At 52.8% G+C, this 10,718-nt stretch overlaps 1 protein-coding gene across 1 annotated transcript; it reads right to left on the bottom strand.

Moving 5' to 3' along the window:
• Positions 1–295: 295 nt before the first annotated feature.
• On the bottom strand, positions 296–1,790 carry Foxl1 (forkhead box L1). Its single transcript, XM_031337337.1, has one exon. The coding sequence runs from the start codon at positions 1,606–1,608 to the stop codon at positions 580–582; it is 1,029 nt and encodes a 342-aa protein (XP_031193197.1). The 5' UTR covers positions 1,609–1,790; the 3' UTR covers positions 296–579.
• Between the last annotated feature and the right edge of the window lie 8,928 nt (positions 1,791–10,718).

The raw sequence follows: 10,718 nt of genomic DNA, 5'->3' as shown, positions 1-10,718 counted from the left end.
TCTCGAAGAAGGTTTATCTATTCATATTAAGCATTTCCGCTCAGCCTGCTTTTGTTCAACCTTAGCTGTAAACGTTAACCAGGCCTACATCTCTCCCAGACCCTACGGACCATCCCCAGCACCCTGGCTGCAAACTCCCCCCATCCAAAGAGGTCAAAGCCAAGGCCTGTGTCACTCGGAGCCCGCTGAGCCTTCCATGGTCCAGTTGAACCTCCATATAGAGCCTTGCTTTATCTGTTAGTCCTGCCCTCGGGGATTTGTGGTGGGTCACTGTACAACGTAGCCGAAGACAACAAGGGGCTTCTGCAGGAGATGGACTGTGAGCGCTGAGTGTGCGTCGACCACTTCCTCTCCTGGACTGGTCTTTTAAATCGCAAAGCTTTCGGTGGCTGTTTAAGTCATCTTCGGAGAAAGCAGATGGACATGGCCCCTCAGTGCACCGAGTTTGGCCGGCATGGGTACACTGCTCCAGACCCACAGTCTCTGCCAGGGCAAAGAGCAGGGCGACTCCTTCGCCCACAGGCATTGGCTCGCTGAAAGTGGGGGATCGCGGGGCGGGGAAGCAGCCGCTAATCTGCCTTAGTGGAAGCGAAACACCGTGGCCTCGGGAACCTGCAGAGGAAAATAAGAAAGGAAGGGAATCCCCAGCTGGGAAAAGCCGCCTTGGACGTGCGCGTCGAACACCAGCGAAGCGTTGAAGGGAGGCGGTAGGCCTGAGGAGGCGGCCAGCAGAGAGGAGCCCAGAGCGCTAGGCACGGGCTTAGGGATCGCCGGTGCTTCGGCCCCTGAGGCTGGCTTTGGTCTCACGGCTAAGATGCTGTCGATGCTGAAACTCTTTGACTTGGAACCTTTGGGGGAGTCACTGGGGGCGGGGCGCAGAGGGGACCCCAGCTGGTGTACGGAGTGGTGTATGGGACGCTCGGGCTGGCCGCTCGCCACTGCTCCTGCCCCCTGGACTGTGCCGTCCGCGTCGGGGTCCCGGGGCTCAGGGCCGGGCCAGGGAAGGAGCGCGGGCCGCGCGGTGCCTACCGCCGGGGATTGGGAGCGATCCGGCGCGCGCGTCGGGCGTGCAGTGGCCAGGTCCGGGGACCTTACATCGCAGCCCACCTCGGCCTCGGACTCCGGCGGCTCGACCCGGGTGCGCTTGGCCTCTGGGGAACCCGCGGCGGGCTTGGGCTTCCTCTTCCTCCGCCGGTAATTGCCGTTCTCGAACATGTCCAAGCAGCGGGGGTCCAGGGTCCAGTAGCTGCCCTTGCCCGGCCGCCCCTTCTCACGTGGCACCTTCACGAAGCACTCGTTGAGCGACAGGTTGTGGCGGATGCTGTTCTGCCAGCCTTGGCGGTTGTCGTGGTAGAACGGGAAGCGATCCATGATGAACTGGTAGATGCCGTTCAGTGTGACCCTCTGCTCGGGAGCATCCTGGATGGCCATGGCTATAAGCGCGATGTAGCTGTAGGGCGGCTTCTGCGGGGGCTCGACACGGCCCGGGCCGGCCAGTGCAGCCGCAGGGGCGAAGGCCAGGGGCAGCCCGGGCCTCTCGGGGTTGTACAAGTACAACAGCGGCGAGGCTGCTAGAGCGGCCAGTGGGGGACTGAAGAGGTGGCTCATGGCGACAGAAGCTTCTCTGCTCCACCAGGGAGTCCTAAGGACTTTGCCCCACGCCAGGGCCCTCCTGGGGAGCCCTCCGTGTGTCTGCCCTGCGATCAGCCGCTCTCCTCAGCCGCTGTGCGCTCTGTCCCTTCTTCATGGCTTTAAAAATGTTAAATAATTGTTGTAAGTTTGCTATTATGTGTTGACTTAGCGCTGGAAAATAAATTGTCTATGATAAACAGTCCTTGTGTTCTCAGCCCACCCACATTAATTAAAATTTCATTGCTGAAAATCTCCCAGCTCTTCCCTCCACGTGTCTTTTTGATACCAGCCAATCGGTTTCGGGGCTAGTCTTCATTTGTTTATAGAATTAGTCTGTTGATAAGTCCGCCCACCCAAGTTGAATCAAGCTGTGTTTATTTGGAAAAATTTCCGGGCACCCAATATATAAACGCACTGATCTGATGTTTGAAATACCACGTCCACCCCTTGACGCTGTAAGCACACAGCCAGCGAGGCAGGATGTGGAGGGACCGGTGGCTCTCCCAAGCTGGGTCTGCTAGGCCAGAAAGGAGGGTTGGAGATGGGGGTGGGGAAGCAAAGGGGTACACTGTAATCTGTTCTTGGGGATCTTCCTACAGAAGATTCTTCATTTCCCCAAGCTCAATTGGTGGTCGAGACAGCACCCTTCCCTGCATTTTGGGAAATGGGAAGACACTAGACACACACCTCCACGGAGATGAGCACTCTCTAGGGGACTACTGTCCCAGAAGCTCCAGGAGACTCAAATGACTGGATCTCAGTAGCCAACCTTTTTGAAGGGGGAAAGTAGATAGCTCTGGAAATCTTCGGATGGGCAGAGTACCTGGTCCCTACGTTGGATGGCCGAAGAATGCAGAACAACTCCCCTTAGAAAGTGGGGAGGGGGGAGGAAACAAGGTCCTTTAGTCTGGCTAAGGTTCCTAGCGAGGCACACCATAAAGGGGGGAGGGTGGCAGCTGGCGGGGAGCTGGTGTTCGTGAATGTGGGTCTTTAGCTCCATACTCTGTACTTTCCTGTTTATAACAAGGAGGGGGGTTACAACAGCTTTACAAGTGTGCACAGCTGCTTGGTGATTACATTAAGCATTTGTAAAGCCTGCATACTGGTTCCCCCCACACACACACCCAGGGGTGTAAGCATTCCCCCACCATTCTCATTTTACATTTAGCCACGTCAAGCTTTGAATCCAAACCCCTGAATGATGCTCACTCCAAAAGGGGCATCTCTCCAAGTGGCTCCCCTCCAGCGGGGTAGGGATGCAGGTTAACCTTGCCGTCACCAGTCTCTACTCACGATGTCTGCACGCGAGTACTCTTTGAAAGAAAGTGGAAACTGTGAAAAGATGTGGGTTAGTAGCTACCCCAACCCCCAGGAAATGTTTGGTGGTGTGTCGTGGGTAAAGAAACAGTCTCTGCCACCCACTGGAAGGGGAAGACACACTGAGGCTCGGACCAGCGGCTGGCACTCATGGCCTCTGAATGTGGAGAAGCAGAGGAGTATCCATCTTCCCACTCCAAAAAGAGGAATCCAAAATACAGCCTTCACGTTTACAATGTCCTAGCATCCCATCACCGCAAAGAAGCCAGCAAGGAACCAGAAAATTTTCACTCCTGCTTGGAAAAACAAAATCAAACAAACAAACAAACACCACACCGATTTTGGTGAAAGGTGGGCCTGTGGGAGTGGCCTGTGGCAGTGTCCAGCTAGCCCTCCCCATTCCACTCCCCTCTATGACTTCAACATTTCTAACCTGAGTCCAGCAGGCAGCTCTGGCTACTGGCCTAGGTTCTGGGGGAAGATTGATGCCCAGAGTGTGTTTCTCTCGGAACCCAGCCTTTCACCCAGAATACCCCTTTAATTCTGGGATGAAAGTGTGTTGAGCAACCTCACCTTTGCAACCGGTTCCCTCGCTTCTGCCCTCCCTTTAAAAGACCTAGACCCAGAAATAAGCCGCTGTCACTGTAAAACTCCCTCCTTCACCTCCGCAGTCCCCGCCAATCCCAAAACTCTCGAAGACCCCAAGTCTAGCGGGCACCCTCGACCTGTCCGGAAAGCACACCCCGCTGCGCTGTCGGGACGCCCACTCCAAACCCTAGGGCAAATCTGAGCTCGATTCTCAACAATAAACACCGCCCACTTTAGGCGTGGGCTGGTTGCCGGCGGAGACACGCCCGGCAGGTGGGCGGGGCACAGACCGTAAAGGGGAAAAAGTTTAGAAACCTCCAGCGGACTTGCACCATCAGTTTGGAGGCGCAGGGCCTGCAGTTGGTAGTAGCGTCTGCAGGAGGCTGGAGCCGGTGCACTCGGTCCGGCTCTGGGCGCAGTCTGAAGCCTGGGCTCTCAGGTGACACTGAGTCTTACTTAGCCCTAGAAGGCCTTCTCTGGGGCGACCCTCGCGCAGAGGCACGGCCCAGCCTTTCCGAGGACCGCGACTCAGAAGACGGGAGTCCCTGAGTCTAGGAGCGGATGCGCCCTCGTGCGGAAGCTTAGTCTTGTGAACGCCGACCTGGTTGGGTGGGGGAGCCTGGGAGAAGTGGGTGTCCGGTGTCCCAGAGAAGAAAAGGAGTTCCAAGCAGGTTCCTTAAGCATCCAATCCCCACCCACCCACCCACCCACGGGCGCGAACACACACACACTGCTCTCTATGTACTGGGCAGTCAGTTGAAGACAGCCACCTCCCTTCCAGGAGAACACCACGCTTCTCCAGACCATACGCCAGGGAGCAGAAACGGGCAGTAGTTTCTGCGTGGTATGAGGACTGCCACAGTCCCATTGCTAGCACAAAGCGAAGGATGTTCGCTCCTCCCAAGATTATGGGAAGGAGACAAGCCCCTTAAAACTCAGCATCACACCCAGAACAAAGCAGGCTTCCAAATGAAGGGCCTTCTGTATTCTCCCAGCGACCCCAACTCTTTCTCCATTCAGGAGCACTGGACCTCTGACCTACCCTACTGTACTATGTTTGGGGTGGGGACTTGGACTAGTCACCTTAATGACAACTTAAAACCCATTACTGACGCTGGGGTGGTAGCAGCAGCCGCCAGCATAGACTCTGATTTCAGGACTAGAGCAGAATGTGAGGGTGGGGTCAGCGTGTCTCTCTAGCCTTCAGGAAGTTCATAGGCTCACTGGGCCCTGGGCATTTGTTAGCACCTGCTAAGTGAAGCCACCTCCTTTCTCCCACGGGTTGTTTTTCCCACGGGTATACTTGGTGATAATATTAATATTAATAATAAACGACATACATGGAGTTCTTTATGCTCTCCTGGCACTCTCCAAGAGAGCACAGACAAATGCAGACAGTTCATATTCTACCTATTGCATTAATGACTTTTTAAGACTTATTTTACAGCTGGGTGATGTACATCTTCAATCCGAGCACTCTCGGGAAGCAGAGGCAGGCTTATCTCAGTTAGTTTGAGGCTAGCCCGGTCTACACAGAGAAACCCTGTATGGGATGGGAGCACTGTGGACAGAGCATCATGACTAAAGTGTACTGAGCACCATTGTGTGCTGTGTGATTGTGTGAGGTGTTCTTATTAAATCATTTCACCACTACAACAATGCCAAGGAGAAGCCTTGAGCATCTTGCCACAGCTACCCAGGAAGCTGAGGCAGGATGACCCCAAGTTCAAGGTCTCTCTGGGTTGCACAGTGAGTTCCTAGCAAGTTGGCCAACTCAATGAGACTCTGTCTCAAAATTAAAAATAAAATAAAATAAAATAAAATAAAGGAAATTAGGGATGAAGGGTATCACTCAGCTGCTAGGATGTGTGCCTAGCATTCAGAAAGCCCACATAAATCAGACATAGTGGCCTGTGCCAGCAATCCCAGCTTCTAAGCAGGTAGAAGCAGGAGGATCAGAAGTTCAAAGTCCATCCTCAGCTACATGGTGAGTTTGAGGTCAACCTAGGGTACATGAGGTGAAAAAGGAGGGGCTGGGGCTGGAGAGATGGCTCAGTGGTTAAGTGCTTATTCTGAAGGAGTCTAGCCCTCAGCGTCCACACTGGGGAGGGAGCACACAAGCACCTGGAGACCGCAGGGACAGAACTGAAACATAATAAATTAATGACTCTTTTAAATAAAGGGGTCATAGGGAGAGTCATGTGACACACTTGTCCTGCGTGTGAGAAATCCTGGATTCAATTCCCAGTAATTACACACACACATACACACACACACACACATACACACACACACACACACATACACACACATATGTACACAAAAAATAATTAGAGAAGCATTTGTTATTCCCATTTTTTCAGACCAAGAAACTGGGGCTCTGCGTGTTAACTTATCTCAATTCTCCCACAGAGGCCTGTCCCAAAGACAGGGACAAAATCATATTACAGCCGCCCTGTATGAGGCACTCAGGACTCCTGTGAAAAGAGCCCTCCCCAGCCGACGTGAAAGACAAGCCTCAAGGATCCACCCATTCCACTGAGCATGAAACTGAGGCTAAGTCACAGAGTCCTCCCCAGCTACTGCCTGCCGACTGAATGGAACCAGGAGTCACAGTTTAGTCCTCAAAGGTGGAAACAGTAAGGCCTGCGTGCTCAAGTGTCCTCGGGAGAGTGAGGAAGAGCAGAGAAGGAAGGAATGGGAGAAGTACTTGCAGCCCTGGTGTTGGGATCCTCAGCGCATGCCTGAATCCTCACTTACAAACCTGGAAGGCTTCTGCTCTTCTCCCTCCCCCTTTGGAAAGGGCTGAGCAGCGTTTGCCCCACACCCCCACTCTCCCTAGGGTGTCTCCCTAGGGTATATAGATGGGAGTGAGGCCTTTAGAAAAAGAGGCTGGGTCTGGTCAGCTGATGCTACATGGGGCCCAGAGAGCAGAGCAGGGTTTTCCAAATGACATATTTATTTATAGAGCACCTTGTACCCAGGAAGGATGGGAAGGTTCCCAGGAGGCCCCGGGGGCGCATCCACTACCCCACCCAAAGCTATCCAGATAGGCAAGATAGTAGATGGCGGCATCCCTTCTGAGAGCGCCAGCCAACAGAGTTAGAGTTGGAACTGTCCCCTCCGCCACCCCAATTACAACGCTATTTCACAGTCCTAAGAAATACCACCTAAGAAACTGGCCCCAAACCATAAGGGGATGGGACAAAGTTAGACTGTGTATGTATGGGGCCTGGAATGTTGCTGGGGCATTAACTGCAGACAGACTCCCCGGGAGGCAGAGTGCCTGGGAGATAGCCAGGCACTCTGGGCTGGAAGACCACTGCTGTCTGCGGGCCATCCAGGTTCCTCAGCATTAGCGGCCAGAGGCTGAGGTCCAAAAATACACAAGGCCTTACTTCCGTGACAGAACAGGGCAGGTCAAAACCTCCCACGACAGGGCTCTACCTCTTTGTACTTCCAAGTCTGTACCTCCTGGCTCTGGCCCAGGATGAATTTGAACATTTAGAAAGACAAAAAGCTCCCCACCCCAAAAGACAAGGCTCCGCAGTAGAACAGTTACCCATGGCGTGTCTGCTGTCGTCCCTGCACAGGGGTGTTGAAAGGAAGGGTGACAAGTTAAAGGTGCATAGCATCTTCTCAGACACTGTCCCCAACAAAGGCCGGTGGCCGCCAGCCTCCTAATACTCTGGAAGCATGCTACCCACGTCTTTGCATGCCTGTCTCAAAAAAAGCAAACATTTCAAAGGCCTTGGCAGTGGAGGGCAGGCAAGGAAGGAAGGCGGGCAGGGAACGCTTCTCAAAGTTTGGGAAAGCATTCCAAATATTCGGGGCTGGATGGCTCTGACCGGTGGGGGAGATGGCACGCTGTGATTCTGACCCAGTCCGGCACCCCACCTGAACCAGAAATTGGACTTTAGATGTCTCCACTTCTAGCTGAGCCACCCACGGACCCACTTTCAGACCACAGACGTCTGTGGGAGTGTTCAGTGGCAGATGGCACAGCAGTATGGGGCAGTTTTGAGAAGCCCCACAGGGTGGGAGGTCCCAGTGCCTTCTCAGGTCCCTAGTCCTTGTGTGGACTTTGAGGCATTTTCTAGGTATCTTTATTCATACGAAGTTGGAGATTCCCATCCCAGTCCCCACTCCCACCCCACCCTTGGATTTGGGAGCCAGGACAAGGATGAAGAAGACGACAGCAGCCAACAGACCGCTTGGTAGGGAGGGTGCTGGAAACTGAGTGTTCACCATCCTTTCCCATATCCAGGCAGAAAGGCCATTGGGAGGAGAACCCTGAAGGCAAGCACAAGGCAAGCACAGGTATCTCCCAGAGATACCCTTCCTTTTCAACTCCTTCTAACCTTTGACCTTCATTTACCTCAGTAAGAGTAGGGTAAGAATGATGAACTGGTCAATCTTGGTGATGCCCAGGTGACAGGGGCATATGCTTTGAGATGTAGGAGTTGAATTCCTAGTTAGATGCATCCTGGACCAAAGTCATCCTCAATTTCTTTATTTGCTGTGTCAGGCCACCTGCGCCAGAGAGTGAGGGCTGTGGCTGCAGATCCAACAGGGTTTGGGCAGAGCTCTGGGCAGCGGCTCTGCTGGCAGGTACTTCCTGAAAACTTCAGCCTAAGAAGGCAATGATGGAGCAACGCTCTTTCCCGCCTGGGTCCCAGCCTCGGGCTCGGAGGGCTCTCCTGAAGACCTGAATCTGTTGTTGAAACTGGATGGTGTTTGATCAGTGCACCTGGTTAAAGCCAGCCATAGTTGGGATAAACCCACATGAAGGTTTCCGCCAGTGTCTCTGGGTTTTTTTCTTTCTTTTCTTTCTTTTTTTTTTTTTAATCTGCGGCATCTTGGCCCAGCCGCATCGGCTTCTTGAGTCCTGGTTATCAGACAAGGCTGTGCTTGTGTGAAGAGTAGAATCACTCTGGCAGAGAGCTGGATGGCCTGGGGTAGGCACTCCAGGACTTCCATCTTGGGACTCCTTGTCCCCCTTTCCTACAATGCCCCCGGACTGGACTTGCCAGTGACAAAGCAACCTAAAGATAGACCCGTGTAGGGCCAAGAACAACCTGTGTCCCCATAGAAGTTTTAGTCCAAAAACTCTCCAGCATTTAATAGCAGCTGTTAAATAAAGACGTATTGTGGCCTCACCATGCCTCTTCGCTGCTGGCGATATTGCTGGGGTGGGTTTGGGGGATTCTGGGTTCATCTGGAATGGAGATGAAGCCCCGAGTTCTAAGGCTGGGCCAAGCAGGGCTGCTAGCATGTGAGCTCAGTGCAAACCTTAGGAATCTGACCTTCTGGTAACTCTACTTTCCCTCCTTGACTGCCCCAAGGAACCAACACCCCAGACCAACTTTTCCCAGGGCCGTGTTTTTCACACTGCTGCTCCGAGAGGCCTGGGAAAAGCCGACGACACAACCTGAGTTCCAAGGTGAGGCAAGACTAGGGCCTGTTCCAGGAGCTTCTCTCTCGCTACCTACTCCAGAATTGTCCTCTTTAAAAACCTCCCACCCACACAACCCTGGGTCAGTCACAAGGCATCAGGAGTTCTGAATCTTCAGATGAGGGCAAGCTTTCAGGGAGGCCCCTAAAACATCTGGGAAAGGAGAGAGCCAGCTGGCTTGGCCGCAGCTCTCTTCTCCTGGGGCAAGAGGTTTGAAGAGAGCCGTGCAAAATGAAACCAGTGTTGGGAGGGACCAGGGATCAATCTCCCGACCCCTGAGCAGGAGCTATCTGCCCTGCTCAGGAACCAAGACAGACATACCTTGCCTGCCCCCTCTACCGCCTGCCCCCTCCGTAGCACCCCAGTCCAGCCTTCAGTCTCCCCACTTTATGGAAGATAATGAATCGTGGGCCATGTTCTGGCATTGCAGGTTGAAAGACTGTCTTACATACACAGGGAGCATTATCAGGATTTAAACCTCCCCTAATTCTATTTCAAAACAGCACAGATGTAAAATTTACAGTTTTAACAGAAACACGATATATGTGTTACAGTGGCCACCAATAAGCTAAGCAGATGGCCTACAAAATCCCCCACCTCCACCCCTTCTCTTCGGCCAACTTGTTCTGTGCAGAAAGAAGTTCCATGAGCACAGTACAGGTTACCAACTGGGGTGGAAATCTGTGATATGCCTAAAGTCCAACCCACAGGCCTGCAGTGAACTGGTACCGGTCAGGCAGCAGATAGGTAAGAAAGAGACACCCCCCCCCCGCGGCCTCCACCCCTGGCACATTTAGCAAGGTTTGTCCCGATCTATTTTCCTTCCTTTCTTTTCTTTTTAAGAAATGAGATAGCAGAATCAAAAAGAAAAGTAATCTCCCTGTTACTAGCATGCTGAAAACCAGAGCCATTTCAGCGCTAAAATATCATGCTCTTGAGGGGCACAGCGGCTTCTTTTTCCACCTAACTGGGGTAAAATATTTAAAGCCCAAACTGAGAGGTAAATCAGACTGAAATTCACTTCTAATCTGATCTCAAAGCCAGCCGTTAAATACCAGAGACCAACCCTCTTTGCTTCTTGCTTGCACGCTTAAAACCCCAACAGGGGCAAGAAGTCCGTATCTAAGGAAATGGAGGGAGCCTGGGACTCACCCAGACTCAGGCTACATGGAAGGAGCTTGGGACTCACCCAGACTCAGGCTACATGGAAGGAGCTTGGGACTCACCCAGGCTCAGGCTACATGGAGGGACCTTGGGACTCACCCAGGCTCAGGCTACATGGAGGGAGCTTGGGATTCACCCAGGCTCAGGCTACATGGAGGTTAGCAAGCTGTAGACCGTTTGTCCTTTCTCCCTGTCTCCCCTAAACAGAGGACAGCTGGACCCTGAGACAAAGTGACACCATTTTGTTTTGACAATTGGCAACAGTTTTCTGCGTTCAGCAAAGCATTTCGTTAACAGGCCAGCTCGCTGCCCTCAGGCAGCCCTGTCCATGTGTGGAGGAAGAACAGTTTCTCAGATTGCCTTGAGCAGAAAAAAACCAAAATCTCAGAATGGGATGTTTCAACAAGTCAAGAGCCCTTTCTATTACTAAACGAGAGCTCCGTTGTCCTGTGACCTGTATAGTCATCCAAGTACCAGGCCACCTGCACCATAAAAATAATCACAACTGGGTTTACTACAACTTCCCTTTTAAAATTCAAGAACACAAAGACACTGTCCGAAC

Source organism: Mastomys coucha, unplaced genomic scaffold, assembly GCF_008632895.1.
Source record: "Mastomys coucha isolate ucsf_1 unplaced genomic scaffold, UCSF_Mcou_1 pScaffold22, whole genome shotgun sequence".
Lineage (NCBI taxonomy): Eukaryota > Metazoa > Chordata > Mammalia > Rodentia > Muridae > Mastomys > Mastomys coucha.
Note: the sequence above shows the minus strand (reverse complement) of the source record. Positions and strands in the feature narration are given on the sequence as shown.

Excerpts from the sequence above, each read along its gene's own strand:
- Foxl1 (XM_031337337.1), bottom strand. The coding sequence starts at position 1,608 with ATGAGCCACCTCTTCAGTCCCCCACTGGCCGCTCTAGCAGCCTCGCCG.